At 40.1% G+C, this 25,254-nt stretch overlaps 1 protein-coding gene across 1 annotated transcript; it reads right to left on the bottom strand.

Annotated features, from left to right (window-relative positions):
• Positions 1-963: 963 nt before the first annotated feature.
• On the bottom strand, positions 964-24,773 carry LOC111864374. The gene is made up of 8 exons (XM_033751416.1): positions 24,691-24,773; positions 23,420-23,549; positions 21,370-21,566; positions 18,671-18,778; positions 5,280-5,400; positions 4,266-4,459; positions 2,884-3,000; positions 964-1,458 (listed from the first exon to the last, which is right to left on the bottom strand). The coding sequence occupies exons 1-8, from the start codon at positions 24,711-24,713 to the stop codon at positions 1,317-1,319; spliced, it is 1,032 nt and encodes a 343-aa protein (XP_033607307.1). The 5' UTR covers positions 24,714-24,773; the 3' UTR covers positions 964-1,316.
• Between the last annotated feature and the right edge of the window lie 481 nt (positions 24,774-25,254).

Below are 25,254 nucleotides of genomic sequence, written 5' to 3' on the forward strand. Positions count from 1 at the left end.
AGGGACTAAAATGTCTCGTTATTTATGTTATTTATTGTTAAGTTTATTATTAAGAAGAAAGTCGTCTTTTGGGATCTGGCGCCGTGTATTCTTTATTTCAGCCGACGTTTCGGAGGAACGTNCCTACCCCCACAGCTACTGCTCTCCGCATTCCAAGCCATTCAACTGCTCTGAAGATGGGGGCGTTACGTTCCTCCGAAACGTCGGCTGAAACAAAGAATACACGGCGCCAGATCCCAAAAGACGACTTTCTTCATAGTCATCGCTGTGAAAACCTCAAAACTTACTTATTATTATGATATTTGTAGGAGAAAAATTTACAAGTTTTAAAGATATTTAATGAATGTATCATAAAAGAAAAAAGCAATTTCATTGTTTCAGTGCAGTTTATTTTAAAAAAACTCTGGAAGAAAAAAAAGGAAATTTCAATTAATCTCTATCAAGAAGCAATAAATGAACTTAAGTATATTGCCCTTGGTTGACGACGCAGAAATGTTTTGTTTTACAGTGGAAGCTAATTACATATGTACTGATCAAATACAGTAATCATTTACGTTCCTCCATTCCATCACACAATATCACACACTCTAAACCTGTTTTCACTCTGAGGTAAAACCGCGTAAGAGATCCCGAACAATAGGTTCGCCGGTTCGAAGTCGTGTTGGGTCATGGGCGTATGCTTGTGTTTTTCTCTGTTGTGTTGAGAAATGTCTCAATGTAGGATATGTACTGCACCGATTTCATGTCTAAGTAAAAATAAGAAAGTAAAGCTATCCCATAGGGTTGTGAGACGTTGAGGGTCCCGCATTATCTAGACAATCGGCTCAAAGATGGCGGTAAGGTTGTCAGCCTTACTCGCCGGCCAGGAAAATTCCTGGTATTCATTTCTGTTAGAGGCTGAGTAAATCCCAGGGCCTAGTGCGGCTGGAAGGATTAGGTCAATTGAAAAAATCCAATGACCTCAACGGGACTTGAACCCGCGGCCTTCCGGCTTGTAGCATAGCCCCTCATCCACTACGCCACCACGTGCCCCCTTTCACGTCTAGGAGATTCACCAAAGGTCTACAGCATTCACTATTTTATTCTATATTGGAAGAGAACCAGATGACCTGATTGTGCACGCGTGAGGAAAAGAAAATATTGTGGACTGATTTAAAATGAAGGATTGGGAGAACACAGCATCAGTAGAGAGCAGGAGTACTGGTGGTCACTTTCTTTGTATAAAGGTTTAGCCTTCTATTTAATCATGCAGGTAAAAGGCAGTAAGTATGCTGTTCACTCGTAGGAGCCGTAAGTCACATACTGCTTCCATGTAATTAGTCTCTGTGTGTGGTGATGGCGTCCAAAAGTCCAAAAGAACATTTTGAGTAGGCAAGTTGGCAATCTTCACCATTTGTTCCAAGTTGTTCTGCGGTGTTGAAAGGCAAAGGAAGTGTCTCATCCAAAGAGGATGAAGGACTGAAAAATATACGTAACACTGAATTAATAAGTAGCGAGATAATAACTAATTTGACAAGAAATTAAATATGGAGCAAATATTTAAAAAAAAAGACTCAATAATAATATCAATAAATAACTACGAAATGAAGTAAACAGTTAATTAGATATGGAATTAAATAAGTAAAGAGTAAAATTAATTCTGGAAGCAAGTATATAAGCACACAATAAAAAAATTAAGTAAGTACACAAGTAAATAAATTAAGTATATAAATATATTATGTAAGTAAAAAATTTAAATGAGTTAGGACCTTAACATGTTACAAAATAAGTAAGGAAATTCGCTAAGTAACTAAGAAAATTACACATTTAGTAATCCGTCCGTCCTTCCAAAAATTCATTTACGGGGTCTAATGCCCCGCTAACAGAACCCCAAGTTTCAATAAAGTCTGCCATTTATCATGGTCTGAACCACTTCCGCCATCTCACACTCTCATGAATTATTCATATTGATCATATTATGTCGTAACGAAATGTATAAATGTGCTTACTGTGACTTAAGCGAAGTATCTTTCGCAGTGACTGGACAATCGTGAATCATTCGAGTTCTGGGGTTGCCGATTCTGCTACCCCGTCGGGAGGCAGATCAAAATCCACGGTTTTATACGTTCTCTTCATAAAATGAATGCATGTATTATTTGTCTGTTCAATTTCATGCCTGTCCGTCGCCATTATTCATTTCCGAAACTCCGACATTTCACATTTGCGGTCTACATTGAAATTCTTCGGCTGAATTCATTTTATTACAAATCTAATTAATGCAGCCCGAAATTTATATTACAGTCAAATAATGAATTAGTAAGGGCCGCCTCTGTGGTCTAATGGTCAGATTTCTGGCTGCAGATCCAGAGGTCCAGCTTCGATTCCCGGTGCTACCAGTTTTTCTGAGAAGTAGTAAGTCTGGGACAGGGTCTACTCAGCCTCGTGAGGAAAACTGAGGAGCTATTTCAAGGAAATAGCGGCTCCGGTCTAGAAAACTGAGGTTAACGGCCGTGGGGATCCGTTTCGCTGAACACGTGACACCATCTATCCGCAAAAGTTGGCACTCACTTCGCGGACAAGCGGCGATCGCTCGGTTGTTATAGTTCGCTTACTTGCTAAAATCACGGAGTTTTTTTTTGATGTAACAGAATATTTAATAGCTCAGATTAATTGTACAATGGATAACGAATAACGAGAAGCAAACAGTCGTGTCCTAATTTGAAATACTATCTCGGAATTTTCTTATAGTGTCAGGGAATATCATGGAAACTTCAGTCTCTCGGCCTCCGTTTGACTATAGGTTCTCCGAAGCGTGCTACCATACGACTGCCATGTCTCGTCCATTCATTTTAGCGAGTAGGGAGCAAATTCAAAGAGATAGTAAGATAACGTAACTTTACATACGTGAAAATGATATGTACCAGATCTCCCAGCAAACCATTTTGCTTGTTTTCATAGAGCGAATTTCCAGTAACTTCACAGATTGTCCTTAACAGGCATTCTCTTCCATCGAATCCGAACCTGCAGAAATAAAGTTGTAACAAGAACAGAAATCTGAAAAATAATTATTGATTGGGAAGGTTCTGTTACGTTGTTTATAGTTCGGCTTTACAAGCTTCGACTTTCTCAGACTAGCCAGTACAAGAATCTTCTAAGTTCGAATTGGTGAAGGCACGTTAACATAATCATTTCAAGCTTAAAAATAAAATGAATCTAATTGACTTCCTTTGAGTAATTAGGCCCTTGGTAGGGTGTTTTTATTATGACAAACTACAAAAACCGGTAAAATACATGGAATTGCTTCCTTGAATTACCATCTAGGAATATCGAATTTACTTCTTTATTATGAAAGTTTCTAATATTATGCTCTGTAGACGTAGTTGTAGACTAATATTTCAGTTTAGTGGCTAATGCTTACTTACACATTTAACTTAATTAAAACTTAATGTACAGATTTTTATTAAAACAATTTTGTCATTATATTACATAAACGGTACATTTATTTACTTTTATTATTGTAAATAATAATTAATTGTGGATGACAATATTAGTTGGTCTCCTATTAATGACTCCTTAAAGAGGAGTTTCTCACGCAGAGGTACCTGTGCCCCTAGGGGTAACAAAGGTGCTTAGCAGGGGCTTCCATATACTTTTGAGCAATCCCATTGTAAACTGTTACCTGAAGGTGTTACTTTATTTTTAGTGGACTCATGCTGAGACATGCTACAGAAGCTAAGGAGGTTCTGCATTTTCCACTTTTTTCTTTCTTTAGGTGCGTCCAGTCATTTAATTGTTTCCGAGAGTATTAACAACAACAATTTCGAAAACTTAAGTTTAGAGCAATATTATATTATATAACTGACGCAATTTTATTTCCATTAGCCATTTCTTTCATACCACTCTGTATATTTTTTTTTCCTTGGCACTACAGCCCCAGTGGGCCTAGGCCTACCTCCATGAACTCCGTTCACTTCGGTTTTTCTAGATCTTACACATACGGTAGGACTCCTTGGGCGGGTGATCAGCTCGTCGCAAAGCCTCTATCTGTAGACAAACACAGAAAAACGCACACAAACAACCATGCCCTGAGTGGGATTCGAACCCACGATCCCGGCTTCCGAGCGAGCGAAGACAGTGCATGCCTTAAACCGCTCGGCTACCGTGACCGGCACTCTGTATATAGGCCTTACGAATATTAACACAAAAAAGAAGTTTTGCAAGATCATCATTTCATTGTTACTGAAACCACAAAGGTTTTTTTGTTATGTTTGCAGAGCTAAACCTACCTGTGAAACGTTTTCTCCAGCATGTGGTATAACCCAGTCCTGTTCAGATCTCTGGAAATTCTGTATGACATCACACTGTCTAATATGTCTGATGCATTGAAGGGAAATTCTGGAAGGTGATAAGCTGCCTCCATAAACCAGGTCTCGGAGAGTTCCTTGTTGCTTTGAAGTGGAATGCTTGCAGCTAAAACCATCTATGTACAATAAGAAACTCCGAAACTGAGAGACGTATTAACCGCCGAAAAAAAAGCCCTTAACACAACATTCGGGGAACTCGTGTCTCGGAAACCTCTTTCGCTCCTTCAAGAAGGTCTAGACATGCAATAACGATCCTCTAATTAGACTTTTAAGCAAAATGTAGCGCTCAACAAATGCTGATTTTGTTAAGCATCAAAACAAAAGTTCCACTTGTGCAATTTTATTCATTCTTCTATAAATTTTGTTCTTAAAATTTTTATTTGATCTTGTGGTTAAATATTACAGAACTGTAAGCAACGTTAAAAAATAATCAGCCATGGAGGAAACTGTTATTCTTTCCGTGAAGTGAAACACAGGAAACAGTCGGTATCAACAGAAGAGGGATTATACCTATGTGCTCAAAATATACTTTGTGGATAATCTATTTGCTTAGATAGTGTATCACAAAAGATCATAAGTGATCACTACATTCAAAAGTGACGTAATATGACATGTTTCATTAACGAAATTTTACAGCTTCTGACTGTATCGTTTTACATTTTTACAACATACCAGAGCAGTCCTTAACTTTTCTATGAACACGTAGATAATATTACTATACGTTTTATTACATTGTATGTTTGTGCGCGTAATAAGCAAAAGAATATTGACACTTATCACCATTAATAAATTTCTACAACTTTTGACTGTACCATTTTTACACTTTTGAAACAGACGAGAGTATTCGGAAGTTCTTCAACGAAAAGGTAAATAATATTAGTGTACGTTTTATCATATGTTTGCGTTCGTAATGAGCAAACGGATGTTGACACTCACCCCCATTACTGAGCCTTCTGGGAAGAAGATGTAACGTAGTTTCCTAGAAAGGACGGCGAAGTCAGTGTGCTCATCAAGTTGACAGGTGATCTTCACCGATAGCAGTGCCACTGACGTCACTCTGAAACAATATGTCTACTGTCCACATTCGTGGTTTTGTAAAGAGCGTAGAAATCTGCACTGTTAGAAGAGTCGGTTTACCTCCTAGGCTTATTATTTCAGTAACCTTCACGTCACACAAATAAACTTCCACTTTTCCCCAGAGCCAGAAAGGATAAAACCTCTCCTAGCCTTCCTCTGTAATTTTAGAAAAGTTTTCGGATCCCACATCTGTGATAGAATTATTGTTTTAAATTTAGTTACTCACAGGAGTTTGAGATATGTTGACATCCTTCCCACAGTTGAGGTTCATTTCTAAGAATTACATACTGTAGCAGACGACATATTTGAAATACAAAAAATGTGCTCGGAAACTGAGGGACCTTCTAAGGGACAAGAAGGGAAATGCATCGTAACAAGAAGAAAAGAGAACAGCGTGAGAAACAAGTTCAATGATCTTGTGACAACTTGTACAAACACATTTTTTCGGTCTGTCACGCCCCACCACTTCACTATACATGCCTAATTTATTCTTTATAGAAGCGGTTTGGTAAGCTGCAGGAGTCTTCTCAAATATTAATTTACACACTAGTACGAAGTAACTTTTTATCCACAGGAACGTATCTTCATGGTGTAAATGGTTTTCTGTACAGGAAAAATAAACTGGTTGGACGTTTCACTCAAAATTGTCCAGTCAGAATCTTTATTTTGCACCTCGCCGAATATCACCAGGCAGCAAAAAACAACAAGCGCGAGATGTGAGGGCTGTGTGGAAGAGACCAGCTCAGAGGTGTAGACATAGGGGGAGATAATATTAATTTGGGAGTTAAAAGTTGCAGTTTGAGAATGCGAACTGGATTAATACCAACAGTCCAATTTTCTGGGAGATAACGCCGTGTACTCCACTGAAAATCAACCGACTTTTCAGAGTAACATATCGCCTCCATCTTCAGGGTTGGAGAATTTTCCAAGCAAGAAACCAGCATGAAGCATGTTCCTGACGGTTTCTTGTCTAGCTTATTCTTCAACCCTGAAGATGGAGGTAACATGTTCTTAATGTTAGTTGATTTTCAACAGACTGTTACTCCTTTATATCCCACGAGATAAAATCTCTTCAAACCTACCGCTGTGAAAACATCATATCCTGCATGAATTTATCTGGCGCGGCAAAGATCCATTGCCGGCTTTCTCTAAACACGGGAATGAATCCTCGGGTTCGATAAAAGGCGACAAATTTTTGACTGGCTGAGCGACTATTAGGCTCTTGAATGAAACTCTATTCCACTGAGTTGGAAGAATATCCGTCCGTAATTTCTCTCGTGTCAGAGAACAACAATTACAAACTAAGTGTCCGGATTATTCATGTAGGAATTACTAATTTCCATACGTACAAAGCGGAATGTAAACTGTAATTCAGAAACGCAATGGAAATTTGCAGATGTCGTCAGACATTCCAAATTTCTGTGCAATTCTTTCCGTTATTAGTCCACATTTTCATCGACACTCAGTAACTTTAGCGACTGATAGAAAACTCTAGCGTCTCAACTCCCCCCTAATATTTGTATTTCGAAAGGGCCAGGTTTTACTCAGATCCTCCAGATTAAGGAAGGTATCATACCTTAGAATGAATTATGATGACTTCCTTCAAATTCTTTCAAATTCGCCGAAGATCAATATCTTCTCACATACCACCGCGGTGCAAAACCTGTTCAATTAATACAGTACCTTTCAACAATTAGAGGTACAAATTTTTATTTATTTGATGTAATTTAATCCTTCCAACTGCACTATGGCCCTGGGGTCCACTCAGCCTCTAACAGAAATGAGTACCAGGAATTAGTTAAATAATTTTCCTGGGGAGTAAAGCGCGGCCGGCGCGTAAGGCTGACAACCTTACCGCCATCTGTGAGCCGATTGTCTAGATAATGTGGGACCCTCAACGTCTCACAACCCTATGGGCCTTCACGGCCTGTTCCAGGGATAGCTTTTTTTTTTACTTTACCTCCAGTCTTATGACTCGGTTACGTGTTGTGTGGAACACAGCCCAGGGTTTTTCTTATTATTTCACATTTTCTTCCACACACAACTGAGTATGAACTCATCTCATAAATCAATACTCTTTAGTATTAACTAGCGCCATGCTCCTAATTATGGTTTGGATTGAAGATGTGCATACACGTACTCACATTCATACACTCCTCCCTATTACTGACGAATACTGACATTTCAAACAACGATCTCTGATATCCTGAAATTAGGTAACAAATGTAATACATTTTGGAGCGACAGTAACATATGACGATTATTCATACATTAACAAAGAATCACAAAGTGAGAGAATGACCGATACTGTTCAGATGAGAATAGTTTTACCCCATGTTCAAGCAATTACTCTATTTCATTTATTCCACGACTCTCTCTTTCTGTATAATTGTACAGCTTTCGTAGGATAATTGAATAAATAATTAATTAGAAATTGTCCGGAAGGAAGTAATCATAGCCTAATTTGAGGTATTATCCTGGAATAACTGAGTAAAATCACAAAAGCATCATTCAGGATAGATGATGTTCCAGTCAGTATTTGGATCGTTTATCTCCAGAATAAAAGCCAGTAGTTCTATTGCTTGTGTTAACTTGTTCAGTTTCTCCAGTTTAGAGACCTGAGATTAAAATAAGAAAATCTGCAAATTTATCTTTTAATTTATATGAGGCGTGACGCTTGGTTTCTTGTACAAGTGTAGAATAGTGACTGGGGAATTTGTGAGGAAAATGTTGAGGGAATATTTTAATATAAAAGAGAGGAAGTAGAATGAGATGGGAAATACCTCCACCGTGACCCTGCGAGTTGTAGGAGGCGACGAAAAGGGAAGTCTCAAATCTGAGACAGCAAAATATGATCCCGAGTCCCAAGAGACTCAGACCTGAGAAAGACTGCACTGGCAAGGGCCAGCAGCATATACAAAACGCAGACCCGTCCTCTCGTCAAAGAGGGCGCCTCACAAAAATAAGACCGTAAATGCCAAACAGTAATAAATATCTGGTCTTGAACCCCAGATAGGGCTCAACACCAAGACTTACTGACTGACTGATCGTTAGTCGCAATGCGACTTTAGCTCTGACTTGGAGATGGGAAAACGTTGCATCATGCAATCTGGCCACCTACCAATAAACAAGAATCACTTTTACTGGGGTGACTGAGCAAAGGAAGACGAGGTGAGCGGGCTATGGAGATGTGAGCAACACATCCAAAAATTTAGTCATAAAATTCTATAGGAACTTAGACCTAGATAGCAGGACAGTATGTAGGTGAATTCGAAGGAAGTGAGTGAGGGCACGAATTGCATGCATGAGGACCAAGATTGAGACCAATGGCGAGCTGTTGTGAATAAGATAATAAAGCTTCAGGATTTATATAAGGCGCGTAATTTGTAGATCAGTTAAGAAACTCTCAGATTCCCAAGAGTCTGCTCCATGGAACTTGTTAGTAAATATAGTCACGTGTAAGGGGTACGTGTGACTGATATAGTGAGTTCTAGATTTGATTGATTTGATTTATTAGGCGTCTCTATTACAATTTCACCTGATTGCAACAGTTCACATATTTGACGCCTTCTGGATAACGAATCTCCCACTGTTGTCTGATCTTGCACTAGCCTCTAGTCTTCTCTTCTTTAGCCTACTGTATTCTTCTGCCGTATTCTGTCCTTTTTGATCAGTTCTCTCCCTGGGGTAGGTTCAGGTCGAACCGTGTTGAGATCGCCTCCTTGAAGGGTTCTCCTTTTGCGTCTCCCGTGTAATTGGCCGTTTCTGTTCCGTTGCCTAGGAGACGTCTTCAGTAGTTCCCCCGTTGTCGTGATTATTGAGAACTTCGCTACTAAGTAAGTAAGTTCTATTGTTGACCGCGTTACACGGGGTTTTCTGGTTCCATATCTTAGCACTCTGAGCATCCCGTCATATTATAGGTGAATAAATAACGCAAATGAAACAAACAAGAAAGGACAGACATTGACTTGTTGAGGTACGTCTTTCTGTTCGAGTCATTTCCACAACATTTAAAAACTGAAAATGTAACCGATGAAAGTTAAAGCAGGTTAGCTGTACTTGTTGGACGCCAGACACCGCATACCTGTATATATTTTATACGATAACTTTTGGGATAAACTAAAAATAACTAAACTCTGTAGCTTTTAGTCCGCAAGCGAACTATACCGACCGAGCGACCACCGCTTCTCAGCGAAGTTAGTGCCAACTTTATCGGAGAGGGGGTGTTGTGTGGTCAGCGCAACGGATCCTCACGGCCGTTAATCTCGTTTTTCTAGACCGGAGTCACTACTTTTCAATTCAAGTAGCATCTCAATTATCCTTACGAGGCTGAGTGGACCCCGTTCCAGACCCACTACTTCTCAGAAAATCTGGTAGCGCCTGGAATCGAAGCCGGGACCTCTAGATCTGTAGCCAAGAAACGTTTGGGATATTCATTTGAAAACATTTGACATATCCCAGTAAGCACAGGGCAGGGGTGAGAGGTAGAGCGACAGCTTATTCTGCGTGTTGACTGTGCTACAGACTGGGCAACAAGGGAATAGTGGTTCAATTCCTGGCAGCGGTAACATATATGTGTTCCAAACCGCTGTGAGATCTGCAGTTATATCCAAAGAGACTCCTATTCCGTGGGTGCCACTAAAGCGGCCGTTACCTGAACATGACAATCCACCTTCTACTGCCAAGTTTAAGAATGTGTGGAATTATATATCCTCCTGATGTACCACTTCAATAAGTACATGAGCATTTTCTCCCTTTTCTATGCTTATTTTGAGTAGAAAGAATTGAATACTATGTCAAGTGAATGCTTATAAGTAGGCGTATATATTTATAAGCCGGCTCTGAAGCTCACCCAGCCTCCTAGGCAGTGGGTGCCGGGCGCTCTTTCCTTGCGGATAAAGCGACCAGACCGTGAATCTGACCGCGCTCATCTCTATCTAGTGCCGAGGTTAAATTGAGGAGCTATGCATCCATTCCTTCACATGTCCTCATGTAATAGTACTTAATTGCATAAGTAATTAATTACAACAATGAATTTACCCTTATTTTACCTCCTATAAATCTCGAGTATTGTCGACGTGTCACCAGCAACGTATTAACAAGCAATAAACAGCATGGTCGTTGCCTTTCTTATAAAACTACCGTATCTGGAATGTTTCTGAAAAGAGCGGGCAAGAATTTAATGGCGTAGGTAGAATAAATGCTCTCGACATATCGAAGTCAGCGGAATACAAGATAATTTACATTTCTGCCTATTTAACTCTTTCAAGTGGTTTTCTTTGCAAGAAACAAAGGAAATTCGGAGGTGCAAAATTAAGATACAACCTTCACCAAATGAAACTAATACTGACATTCTATTAATGCCTTCAGTGTGCATAAATCTTTACTATAGAAGTTTCGAGATATTTTTATACATTTACATCTTCGTTACCTCGCACACATTTCAATTACAAATTATACACAAACACATTAATAAATTATACAAAGTGAATCAAATTGACTGTCGGTGTTTCTTTTTACAGGCCACGGAAACCACGACAGTAATTTAGAATTACCCTGTATACATGTTTATATTAAAGCGAATCTAATACTTCTGTGGTTGAAACATCAAAATCAGATGAAATAAACTTTCCTTTTCTTTTTTTATAGTCGTGTTAAGAGAACCAACTCTGTTTGAAAAAGTATTATTTTCCTATATCCTAAAAGTAATTTGATAAATTTGGTATTATTCTGACGTGCCTCCTAAAAGCTGGAATATCGAAGTCAAAGCAGCCGACGGCTGGGTAAACATTGTCCCCGCAGTGAAGTCGGCAATTGCTAGGTAACGACTGGCTATACACGTTCCGAGGGTTACGCTGTAAATAAATACAAGGCAGCAGATGTGGTTACCACGGTGATCACAATGGTTTCCAGCACAACGCGATCTCAAAGAGCAGGATAGAATCCTCCGTGGCAGTGTCTGCTATCACGGCCGCCTAACAGTTACAACTAGAAGTCAGCAGAGAAAGAAATCCGGTGTGGAGGTGAGGTTGAATACCTCCACCGTAGCCCTGCGAGTCTTAGGAGGCGACGAAAAGGGAAGTCTCGAATCTGAGGCAGTAAAATATAATCACGATCCCCGAGGGACTCGGACTCGAGAATGACTGCGCTGGCGGGGCCCAGCAGAATTTTCAGAGAGGATGTTACATGAGAACTATAACTGCAAGTGTTCAGTTGGAAAATAAAAATTCTGGTCATGAGTCTCAAGTGGCTTGTTTCCAAGACGAGCTGATTGACGGTAACCCTGACTCTGGCTCTGACTCTGACTCTTGACTCTGACCCTGGCAAGAGCAATGCAGCGAACAGAAGTCGGAAACAGAAGTCAGACACGGAAGTCAGAAGAAGACGTCAGAAGCGAAGTTTTTAGTTCATGTGGTGTAGTTACTGTAACCTTTAGGATGTCATCATTGTTCTTAGTTACGAAATGTCATAAATCCCTCTCACGGGTATCACCAATATTACAGCTTATCAAATTTGTGGTGCAAAACTTTAACTTTGCTTCAACGCCTGCGTCAATCTTCATGAAATTTCGTATATATATCTTGAGACAAGACGGTATCTCAACAACGTATTTTATTATAAATTTATTAGATCAGTAATACCAACATTATAGTCTCTATATTGTTGCAATAATAACAGTAAAGGTAAAAAAAAAAGTAAGGCTATCCCTGTAACAGGCCGTGAAGTCCCATAGGGTTGTGAGACGTTGAGGGTCCCACATTTTCTAGACAATCGGCTCAAAGATGGCGGTAAGGTTGTCAGCCTTACGCGCCGGCCGCGCTTCACTCCCCAGGAAAATCATTTAATTAATTCCTGGTACTCATTTCTGTTAGAGGCTGAGTAAACCCCAGGGCCTAGCGCGGCCGAAAGGATTAGGTCAAGTGAAAAAAATCCAATGTACCCGCGACCTTCCGGCTTGTAGCATAGTACCTTAATAGCTACGCTACCGCGTTCCCCGATACCAACGCTATAACCTCTCAAATTGTTAATATCTTTAATATTACGCTGATGCCTGAACCGATCATTAAGAGGCTTGGTACGTATATCGTGCCATCTGAGTCCACCTCAACGGCGCAGTTAATACATCATGACCTCAGTAATACTAACACTGCAAGCCTCCAAAGTTATATTGTTTTACTAACTTAATTACCCATGCATACAATAGTTTTCTTTCTACTTCTATCAGGTACTCGAATTACAGTGAAACGAAAGTAGGCGATTAATTCTTCCCAAAAGTTCTTGCATTTCCTTGTATTTTGTTTAGTGTCTATTTCAAATAGCAGAATATTTTAATTGGATGTATAGATCTTAATACAAGTGGCGCAGAACTGTGTGTCTAATTAAAGGACAGAAATTGTCAGGTTTGCTTCGAGCTTCATATCAATTAGAAGTTACTTTGATGCAATAGACATCAGAATTTATTTAATCTACAAATTACGTTGCTCCCATCCTGTTGAAATCCAATCAAAATTTTTAAAGTTCCTTAGCAGATGAAGCACTGAGACGTTGCCATGTCTACCACTTTGAAAAAAAAGTCTATTAATATGAGACCATAAGGTCTGTGCATATTTTTTCTACTCCTGTGTCTAGTAGGTTAAGATATCTGGTGGGTACTGTGACCTACTATAATTCATTTTATTTAAGTCTATGACATAATTTAAACACGTTTGTATGAAACTCCTTCAATCTGTCCTCGTAAGTTAGAACTACTATTGAATTTTAACGCATTTTCCTTCGTTAAAAGAAAAGAAAATAAGCTTATGATTAGACCGCCGTGCTGTGTGTTTGTGTCCCATTTCAACTTCTAAACCATCTGACACGTTCTCACGAAACATGGTGTAAACGTTGTGCTGCAGGAAACATCCCGCTACCATACTTCCTAGTTTCGTAGAACATATCGTAAGAGAATGGTAGAATTTGCACGTCGTTAAGGTCTACAGCTTTTATTTTAAACGTGTTTCAAGATAGTGAATATTTATCAAAATACAAAGAAAAATCATTGTTATTATGAAGTATCTGACTTAGGAGCTTTTGTGCCGTCTATGTGCAACGTCGTTCACTATTCTTTCTCCCTATTCCTATATTGACACTACATGTTTCGACCTAACTGGCTATCTTCAGGTGCACAGGTTATTGTGGCTAAGGATTCTGATGTTCACTGTAATGCTGTTTTCTTCTCTCATATTTTAGTTGCATCTTGCCGCGCCATAGCTCAAGCGGTTAGTCGCTTGCTTCCCACGGCTGCGGCCCGGGTTCGATCCCGGGGCTCGTCAAGTGGGATTTGTAGTGGACAAAGTGGCGGGGGGGCAGGTTTTCTCCGAGTACTTCGGTTTCCCCTGCCAATCTTCATTCCACCAATTGCTCCACAATCACCCTCACCTATCATCTGGGGCTGATACAATAGACCAGAAGTGGCCGCAGGACAAGGGACTTAGTCCCACCCTACTAACAAAAACAAAAATAGTTGCATCTGGTTATTCTAGTTATGTGGGGTAATCCAAAATAACCAGAGGCAACTACAACAGGAGGAAAGAAAAGTGCTTTACAGTTAGCAGCAGACTCCATAACCATAACAACCTGTACACCTGAAGATGACCAATGAGGCCGAAACGTGTAGTGTCCAATAAAGGAATACGAAGAAAGAATAGTTAACTATGTTGCAATTACACATCACAAAAGCTCCTAAATCAGATCTGCACAGTGCAACAGGATGCTGAAATATAACATTATGAATTATGTTATCTATAGTATGATTACAGATACAGAGACTAGTTTTATCTGCAATAACAGATATGCAGATCAAGAAGAGTGGAAAATGAATGTTAACAGAGAGCTTATGTAGGTTGGGTGAACTCAAAAAAGTATTTTACAATTTTCCGTTCTTGCTTCAGTGTGTACTTGTGATGAATCACATGTAAATTTATCAAATCAGCCTTCAACTCTAGGATAAATATTCGAGACGTTTCTACGTTATTTTTCTTGAAGTGTTGAAATTCGGCTGGTGACAAGATCCAATGGGTCATTCTGCAAAGGGAGCAATTGTGTCGAGCAGCCCTAGAGGACATCTTGGATATAAAGCCCGACAGTCCTGGCCGCTCCTGCCGAGTTCCTCCGCAGTGCTGTAAGACGGATGAAGATTCTCTTCTGCAGACGTCGATGGTCTGAACAAAAAAGTACACCCTCATTCCATTTAACACTCTATTACAAGCTCTCTGAAAACGGAACCCAAATGTTACTTCTGATACCAAATAAACTCCAACTGAACTCGTTTCAGAGATATAACAAACGCATTCAAGTGAAACAGACCTTCACTTGACACGGTTAGGTTTCGGCAGTATCCACTACTCTTCTTCTTGAATTTTTCGTGATCAAGATTTAGGAATATCTTCAAAAGCTTTCAAGGATAAGGTGACAAACAAATACAATGGGGACTTCTTTTGTTCCTGTTTCTTCCGCTTGCAATTCATGGCATCCGTTTAGTTTCTCTTCAGTTTCTTCATCTAAGACAGTCGGTAGGATTCCTTGGACGGGGGATCAGTCCGTCATAAGGCCGCTACCTGACACAGACATCCATACTTTGAGTGGGATTCGAAACCACGATCCCAGTGTTCGAGTGGCGAAGACATATCTTTTCCGTCACCGCAATTTCACAGAACACCAGCTTAAAAGACTGAACCCAAAGAAACATCCGCAGACCTATATTTCTACCGAGTATGACATTAAAAACATGAAATGCCATGGTTTTACCCTAAAATTCCAGATAACATAACTCAACTTCTAGCTTCGTATCTAAAAGATTTTCCAATCCACGCATGTCACAGCGTTGCAAACTCCACGGTACGTAGTATCTTATTTGATTTCCCTGAAGGAAACTGTTATTCGTCCTACGTCGTTACATGTAAGGCACGCTCGGCCAGAGGTCGCTGCCCCAGATTTGCCAAGCTGAAACTTACTTCTAGAGCAGTGGTTTAGAGAATGGATAGTGTGCGTTAAGCTAGGCAAGAAAAGAGCTATACTCTTCACCTGATATAAACATAGGCTTCTCCCTGAATTATGATTATTCAGTCATTCAATTTCTTGCTGAAGGAAAGGGACGAACATTGGGATATCGATCTCGCATTCTTCTGTAATGAACACATTAACAAATATGGGATGTTAATACAGTGTCTGGATGAAAGGTATCTAAAATAAAATCATTATATCTAAGAAAAATTTACTATACACAATAATGGGTTGCACAATTACAAAGGGAAACTACCGAAGTATTTTCTGCATATATAACTTTCTCAGTAAATTTAAATGTGGGCTCCCTTGGCACGGCAAATATTCATACTTGAAGCAAGTTTGGTGTTACCGTAGCCACAGCGTACCTTGTGCGGGCTTTCAGGTGTTGCAGCACGTTGATCTTAACCTGGTAGACATAACCCCACAAGAAAAAATCCACTGGGGTTAAATCGGGCGATCTAGGAGGTCAAGCGATTGGTCCACCTCTGCCAATTCATATCCCAGCCATCTCTCTGTCCAGGTGATTCATAACATGTTACCAGAAATGTGGCGGCGCATGCGCGTAAGCCGGGTATGAAATAAAAACTGTCTGATGACATAAACTGGATACGTGTATGACAATTAGTTTCCGAGATATATGTTACGCCGTGGTGACAGGGGGCGTGGAGGTATCCCACCGCTGCCACCATATTGTCGCGTATCGGGCGTATATCGCGACAAATAACTTCTCGATGTATTCGATGTAGCGAATTTTATTTCACATCCGCTCTCACAATCACCCAAATTACAATCTGACGATTACTGCTATCTGCAGTATCACAAATAGTACACTCCAAATGCCACAATACAACTGACTGGTTGCTGGCTAACTCGACGATAGGTCCAGGACTCGCTGACTGACTCAGTACAACTCTGCGGTAGCCACACTAGAACTGACTGTGAATAGCCTTCGCTGCTCCGTATGTAGCCTCGATCGGACAGTACGGGAAAACGGCCACGTAATAGGCACCCTTTTTGCCTGGCGCTGTGTTGCTATGTAACGCTAGCGGAGGTAACCGCTGTTACTATCGTAACGTCGCCGCTGTTGATTCGCGTTGCCTAGCGACCGCGATATCCCTCGGTGACGTCACCGCGGAGGGGAGTGGCGGGGCGGGAACTCGCCTATTACCGTAGTAACGCGAGCGTTACGTTATCGCCACGTACCGCTGGGGAGGTGGGGGTCAACATGTCACACTATGTTATGGTGCGAAGGGGGGCGTGGAGGAATCTCTCCACCTCTTCCTCCATCCATGCCGTTGCGCCCTTGGGGAATGGCCAGTTGTAAGGCTCAGCACTTGGTACTTGTCTCGTTAGCTACCTCTTGGCTGTGAGTTCACAATATCTCTAACAGGAGATGTACGGGAGATCGGGGACATAGAGAGTGTGACTGTGGGGTAAGTCATTAACACACGCATCCTCCTTACTTGGTCTACTTTCGTCTACTCTATATACACTTATGTACATCACACTTTCGTAGCCGACAGTTGTCGGTTACGTACACATTGTAATTCAGATATACACATACTTGGGTTCACCATCCTAGCTCTCGAGGTAATTCCTACTTCCCCACTCAGGGCTTACGCTCTCTGCCCTAACACTGTAACATGACACTTTAATAATATCTCACTGTATATCCATGACTGATATGAACAGTTCCACTTACTTGGTGTAGGAAGCTGATGGTGTTCCCTCACTTGGTCTGGCACGACCATGGCTCTGGCTGGCTACTCACTTAACATTGTACACTCAGTTACCTTGATCGATAGATTTGATATAGATAGCCGACAGATGATCAAAAGATTGATTATTTGATCGGAAAAGATAGCTCCTCAAGTTGTGTTAGCAAATTTATAACCTTCCCCTTGCTGACTCCTGTCTTTGGGGTAAGCTCCGCCCCTTCACTAGAGCGAATTTTCCCCCAAAGGTCCGTCTCTCGTTGGTCAGCTGGGTAAAGAGGGTTGGATCTCCTCAGGCCGTCTCGCCGAGTCGGCACTCTGTGCGCTTTGGCCGTACAGCAGCTTGCAGTCTCTTCCACGTGGATCAGCGGTCTAAGCAATGCGACAGTTTCTTACTGACATTGCCCTTCCGCATTCTACTCCAATCATTACCCGTCGTCTAACTTCTCTACTGTGAACCCAAGATAACTTAATACATAAAGTTACAAAAACCCTTGCCGAAATTGTACGGCATTACAATATACATTTTTTATTTTAGATACCTTTCATCCGGACTATTTCCTGGGATACCTAGTAATATCTCACCCATCATCAAACTCCAGGTATACTAATATGCATTAAAGCGTATGAGAAGTCTGGACCTTGTACACACAGATTTAAAATCCACCCGAAACTCCTGACAATACAAAGCAGACGCTTAAGGAATATTCCAGAACAAGTGTCATGCCCTTATATGCAGTTTTCACAGCTCTTAAGATGGATGAGCATCTGCAGTTTCTAGCAACAAACACGTGTGAAGTAAACGAACTTCCACAACAACGAGCTAACAAGGCAGCTGTGTGTGGAACTTATTGATCGAAACCTAGTTAACAAGATTTAGGAAACTCTGGACGTACATTTGTAAAGAAATGAGAAGAAAGGTGTGTAGTACGCAGAAATAAAATGGAAGTATGAGACCAAAACATTACCAAAGTGTTGAGACAAAAGACAAATAATAATATATGAATAAACTAATATACCACAGCGACACAAACAACTAAGTAAGTAAGTAAGTAAGTAAGTAAGTAAGTAAGTAAGTAAGTAAAGGTACCCCTGTAACAGGCCGTGGAAGCCCATAAGGTTGTGAGATGTTGAGGTTCCCACATTTTCTAGAAAATCGGCTCATAGATGGCAGTAAGGCTGTCAGCCTTTCACGCCGGCCGCCCTTTACCCCCAAGAATATTCCTGGTACTCATTTCTGTTAGAGGCTGAGTCGACACCAGGGCCATAATGCGGCTGGAAGATTTAAGTAAATTGAAAAAAAAATCCAATAATCTCATCGGGATTCGATCCCGCGAACTTCCGGCTTGTAGCCTAGTTCCTCAACCAACTACGCTACCGCGTACATAATCTCATACATTATATGAGACAAGTAAAGTCTGAACTTCGGAGCCGGTGTTGCATATTGGTACAATGTTCTTATAAATAACTTAATTATAGAATGATACTCACGTGAAAATTATGTGCAGAATATCACCCATAAGTCCGTTATGACGTAATGGACTTTCGGCTGCTTCGCAGATAGTTCTCAGGAGACACTCCCTGCCTTTCAAACCGTAACTACGAAATAAAAATAAGTGCACTTTACTGTGGAGAAGAGCGGGCTGGATCTATTGCTCTGTATAGCAAACTGTACAGACAGGAAGAAAAGCATATTTCCATGATGGCACCTCCTTTCTTTTTATTTTCCCGTAGAAAATAGTTTAGAAAAGCTGACGTAAATATACTGAGAATGGCGCACATTGTGAACAATTTACATCTTTAATGGCGAGTAAAAACCAGACTTTATTTGCACATACACTGATCTTGGTTGGACTTAGTAAAGCACTTGTATTACATACATAGAGAGTGATAAATATTTGCTAAGTAAAACTGATGGCATACAAGTAATTTACAAATATATCGAAGTCGATTCATATGATGTCAATTAAATTTACGTTCAATTTGCTAAACAACTGCAAGTTCTGCTGTTGCGGGCTATTTAAATGTTGTTTACGTGTAGCATCTTGAAGGAAGGGAAACTGGTAATGGAGCAGCCATATGCTGTTTAGTACAAAAACAGAGATGTAGTGAACATTTATCTCTGCCTTATTGAAGTCTACAAGTTCTCGCGAACTTCCACAGCCGCTGATCTAACCGTGTGACAAAGAGATTATTCTGGAAATACTAAACTAAATTACACAATCCGAAAGTACGAGTAATCACGGTAATAGATACAACAGATATTTTTGTATTATACTATGCTATAACTCTATTAGATTATACTCTATTATACTATATTATAAAGTACATAGAAAGGTTGTGTCGCTTACCTTTGTAATCTAAAAGGTTATTTATTATAATTTATCATATACTGTCAATTACAACACATTTAGGGTGGATGTTTACCCGGCATGTTTCGGTATTTACAATGTCACTTTCAGGGGTATATATTTTTATGTTACAAATTGAATATTAGCTCAAGGTTATTGTCTGTTGTATACGCTTTTGAAAGAGCCAACCAAAATAAGGAGTTATTGAAGGAATATGATAGCCGATAACATAACAGATAATTTGTACTGCCTTTTCCTATTAATTATTCCTACTTCTACATACTACTACTACCACAGACACAACTGTTACTACTACCACCACAGACACAACTGTGACTACTACTACTACTGCCATCACTACTATTACCACCGGCACTACTACTGCTATTACTGCTGCTACTGTTATCACTACTATTACCAGTGGCACTACCACTACTGCCGCTGCTACTGCCATCACTACTACTACCACCGGCACTACTACTGCTATTACTGCTGCTACTGCTATCACTACTACTACCACCGGCACTACTACTACTGCCGCTGCTACTGCCATCACTGCTACTACCACCGGCACTACTACTGCTATTACTGCTGCTACTGCTATCACTACTACTACCACCGGCACTACTACTACTGCCGCTGCTACTGCCATCACTGCTACTACCACCGGCACTACTACTGCTATTACTGCTGCTACTGCTATCACTACTACTACTACTACTACTACTACATTAGTTACATCACTGATTTAGGAAGATTTGGATAATAACTTGACAGCTGAGTTAGGCCCTAATTGTAACTGAGGTTCTCATAGCTGTGACTGAGTTGTAACGCAGTGTGGTCCGGAGAGAGCCAGATGTTTCGAAGGGGCACATAGCCTCCATATTCAGGGTCGAATAGTTAGCCAAACCAGAAAAAAAAAGCAAAATCAGGCGTCAGGCCGAGCCTGCTTCTTGTTTTGTTCCTTGTTCGGCTTAACTTTCAACCTGAAGATGGAGGAGATATATTCCTCCGAAATGCCGAGCTTTCTACTGAGAATTTATGGCATTAAAATTCGGAAGAAAGCATTTTCGGATTCCTAACAAGTATCACGTTGAAAAGTGTCCCATTATTTTAAATTTGGCTTATATATGATTCGAAATGTATCACTCTCGAGTAATTAAAAATGTGATTGAATACTTGTACCGAGAAGTTTTTAGTTTGAGACGGTATTCTAATCGATTCTGTGGGGAAATTCATTACGACGCAGTACAAGGATGCTCAACAGATGGCTGCAACGCTGTGAGTGCACATGCGCTTGACACGAATTTTAAAATATCAGAGACAATTTCCTTGTGCCTGCCCTTGGTTTACGTGACCCCTTACAGCGCAAACGATGTATAGCTTAAGGACATTTATCATGCACTATATTATTTAGTCATAACAGAAGAGGCCACACCAGGGGACCTTACATCCGGGCCAACCTTCAACATGCTGCACCCCGTTTCTGGAGGAACAGATCTGAAGCCTTCAAAACGTGTCTACTTATGGGAACTACAAAAATAGAGTTCTTCTGGTCATTCCGTACAATCAAAATCTTTGAAATTCAGGGAGAATATCACATGTGTACTGCACTGTATATTACATAACTCTATTTGAAGAACGTCTGAAAACTTTCACAAAGCCTTCAAGGATCTGACTCCGAACAGGCTTCACAAGCGTTGCTAAGAAAACTTTTTGATTCATCGATGAGATTAAGTACTTAGGGATACGCTATACTGGGCCGTATTGCATAAAGCCAGTCCATGAATTTTAATTGGTTTATAAATACCAATTTCTTACGACTTTCGAGCTACGAACCTTCGAAATCTTTTCTCTACCATTTGATAGGCGTTACGCCTGCTGAATTGTCGCTCGCTTCGTGAAGCACCGGCCAGTACAAACGGAAGTATTAGTTCTGTGTAGTTGGATGGGAGCTGGTAATTAGCTTCGAAGTTCCAGGATAACGAAACGCTGTAACTGGCATCTTCAAGGGGCACAGCAACGGCCAGATACAACTGTAATTTAGAAAATGATCAAAATGTAATCTTACACTACATAAGAGATAGGTCGGAAAGATGTAAATGTTTAAATTTATTAAACAAAATGAATTATTATTATCATCCTCTGAAAATCTATACTATTNCATTTATTTACAAGATAAACGAAAATGTAACAGTACCTAATTTACTGAAACAAAGCTTTACAGTTCCACAGATTTTTCATGTTTCATTTCAGCATCATGTTGCACTGATTAAGGATTTAATTCGCAGAGCGTCTTGGAGATATGAATTTTTGCCGTGTTTGTAGGCTGGTGGTGTGCTATCTTGTCACGTATTACAGCTGTTTCTCATGCAGTATGTTGTGATCATATAAGGTCATAATCAGGTTGATTATACTATATGCAGTTGTTGCGTTGTTTTGGTTTTAGTTTCTTAATCTAAAATGCTATTAAGAACGGGTTAAAATCGAGTTTAAAATATTGCTAAATTTTGTTTAAATTAATTGGATATTTATACTCCTTAATTTATATTTTATGTTGGTAATAATCAGTAGTCTCTTAAATTTTAGAGTGGATTCTGTCCAGGAATAAAAAGTCTTGTTATTGCTTTGAACTGTTGTGTTGTATATGAGGTGGTTGTTGTTCAGTATGGCCTAGTATTGCGTGGTTTTCCTTGATGGTGGATGAATATTCCGTTACATTTGTTTAATATTAATTTTACACTCTAAACGTAACGCTTTTCATGAAATGTGAATTTTTCTACATTTAAATAATTCCTTAAGTAAGTGGATTACTTTAGGACGCTTTCATTGTAGACTAGACAGGACCGGAAGTTTACAATGAATAATGAAGTGGAAAGAATTTGAAATAAAGCAGTCCACGTCCAAGTCACTATGCGACTGACGGTCAGTCAGTCAGTAAGTCTTCGTGTCGAGCCCCATGTGGGGCTCATGACGAGATATTTGTTACTGTTTGGCATTTACGGTCTTGTTCTTATGGGGCGCCCTCTCTGACGAGAGGACGGGTCTGCCTTTTTTATATGCTGCTGGCCCTTGCCAGTGCAGTCTTTCTAGGGTCTGAGTCCCTTATTTTACTGTCTCAGATTTGAGACTCCCCATTTCGTCGCTTCCTACGACTCTCAGTGCTACGGTGGAGGTATCCGACCCCGCCCGTGACATAAGCGAGGCATTATACCTAATTTGCTTAAGCACCTGAGGAGATCCAAGAAAAAACCCTAAGGATAGTCGGTGACCCAGCCGAGATTCGAAACAAGCACCTACCAAACATAAGTCTACAGAGCCTATATCAATAGCAATTTCTCTATATATAGAAAAATAGTTAAGAATATATTACATAAACATGTGCGGACAGCCGACAACATGGGTACAGTTCGACGTTATTTTGTGTTAAATACATCCCCACTTTAAAAATCTATCTTATTAAGGAGCACGTGATAAAGCGTTCGATCTACTTATATTAGCTACTAAACATACTGTCAAAGGAAGACATAATGTTTTAAATATAATCCTGTTACAAAGAAACTGTTAAAGATTTGAAAATATTATCTTTCTTGAGCAATGATATGAATATTCATGTAATATAAAGCAAATTTAAATTCAGTGGAGAATCATTTATTACGTTTCTTCATCCTCCACTCTCTTTTATCTTTTTCTTTATCTCTTTCATTTATTTTTTTCTTTTTCTGAGTTAGAACAGGGAATTAAGTTGCATTGTATCCCTCAGATGTCAATTGCGAGCACATGACTACGGCTTCTGTTAAGTATATGGAAATGACATAGCACACACAGATGATCAGGTGACCCAGTAGTTAGTCAAATACCGTGTCTCATTACATGTAGAGGTACAAACCCCCATGGTGCTCGCATCTGGAAACAAGGCATATCGAACTTTTCGAGATAAGACGAGCAACTCGGAGTCATCCATTTGACAGATGCCACACCCTATCATCTTGGATGCCAGCATTATTAGTGACGTCAATCTGTAAGAGAATATTCGAATTTTAATCTCTTTCCTACCAGCTCCAGCCAGCAATCCTTGAAGGTTAATTTAAGTTCGTGTAATAGTGTGAAAGCATTGCACCGACTTTGGCGGTATTTCTGTCATCACATAGGCCAAATGGTAAGTAGGTCTTGTAAATCAATTTATTTACTGCTGAAAGCTTAACTTCATTAACAACACAGTTCATTGATATTTATGGTTCCATGCCTTACTAAATATGTCGCATAATTGGTTTATAACTTTTGTATATCATTACGTATTTGTTATTTTTAAGACATCTGAAAATTTTCCGAAAGTCACAAAAGTGGAGATGGCTGAAGAAAACAAAAAACACACTTCGTGGCCTGTAGCCCGCAAGTGAACTATACCGACCGAGCGACCGCCGCTTGCTGGTGTAGTTAGTGCCAACTTTAGCGGATAGAGGGTGCCGCGTGGTCGGAGCAACGAATCCCCATGGCCGTTAATTTCGGGTTTCTAGAATGGATCCGCTATTTCCTTGAAATAGCTCCTCAATTATCCTCACGAGACTGAGTGGACCCCGTTCCAGACCCACTACTTCTCAGAAAATCTGGTAGCGCCGGGAATCGAACCCAGGTCCACTGGATCTGTAGCCAGGAACTCTGATCACTAGACCATAGAGGCGGTCGAGATGACTGACTGATATTAAAATGTAATTTTTCCTTCATATTTGTAGTATTTTCACGCAACAAAAATTAACATATAATTTAACGCGTGAATAGAATTCATGCAACACATTGTTAGAAAAACAACCTGTTATTACATGAGTATAAAATATGTGCTTTCAGGTCTGCTTAATAAGCTATAAACTTCAAGGTCCGCAAAGGCTACTTTCTTACTTTGTACATATTACAAGTAGAACTTATATACGTTGAGTTGGTGAACTTTCTGCTTTACTTATTTGCACTAATTTTATAAAGAAAATATCTTCTCCCCGGAATATGTTGATCAATTTTGTACAGATATTTGACACTTCAATCTCGAATCTCTATTACTTCAAACGGAAGAGCTTCACTGTATTCTTTATTTTCATCTGCTCACTGACAGTGCCACGTTTAGCTTCGTAGCGGGCTGTGCTATGATAAAAGCATGTGTTTACTTACATAAATTGCTTTCGTGTTGCCATGGCCCTGTGAATCCAGTCCCATAGGAGCGATGTAATTATTCAAGAAACATCTACGCAACGTCTCTCAGTGCTCCAGGCTCAGTGCGTCTCTATTGCTGTAGATGGTAGTTTGACAGAGAACAGCTAGCCGTCTGAACCGGTGCTCTGTCCTCTATCGCTAACAACAGATTTAATTATCACGTTGCGGGTAATTGTCCGAAACTGTATCTCAGCCATATGTCGGTCTACGTTGACTCTAAAGTGGATGAACAAGCAGCTAGAGAAACCGGAGTTGCAGGTGGAAAACCTGGTTCAACAATGTCATTTGGGCACACAACTAACCAACTAAATTCACGGAGAAGAATATTTACTCGTGGAGCTGAGCCCTTCTTGAGAAGCCAATTCTGCAGCTACTCAAAAATTTCCCAGCATTTTATGGAACCCGCAGGTTCATTACCGTGTTCACAAGAGCCCTCCACTGGTCCCCATCCTAAGCTAGACCAATCTAATCCATATCAACCCATCCTATATCTCTAAGATCCATGTCGGCCCATCTACACCT

This window comes from Cryptotermes secundus, unplaced genomic scaffold, assembly GCF_002891405.2.
Source record: "Cryptotermes secundus unplaced genomic scaffold, Csec_1.0 scaffold357, whole genome shotgun sequence".
Taxonomy (NCBI): Eukaryota; Metazoa; Arthropoda; class Insecta; order Blattodea; family Kalotermitidae; genus Cryptotermes; species Cryptotermes secundus.

Excerpts from the sequence above, each read along its gene's own strand:
- LOC111864374 (XM_033751416.1), bottom strand. The coding sequence starts at position 24,713 with ATGGCAACACGAAAGCAATTTAT. Across the intron at positions 23,550-24,690 it reads GCAACACGAAAGCAATTTAT|ATTGACGTCACTAATAATGC; the intron begins GTAAGTAAACAC and ends ATTCTCTTACAG. Across the intron at positions 1,459-2,883 it reads CTGGTACATATCATTTTCAC|TCCTTCATCCTCTTTGGATG; the intron begins GTATGTAAAGTT and ends TATATTTTTCAG.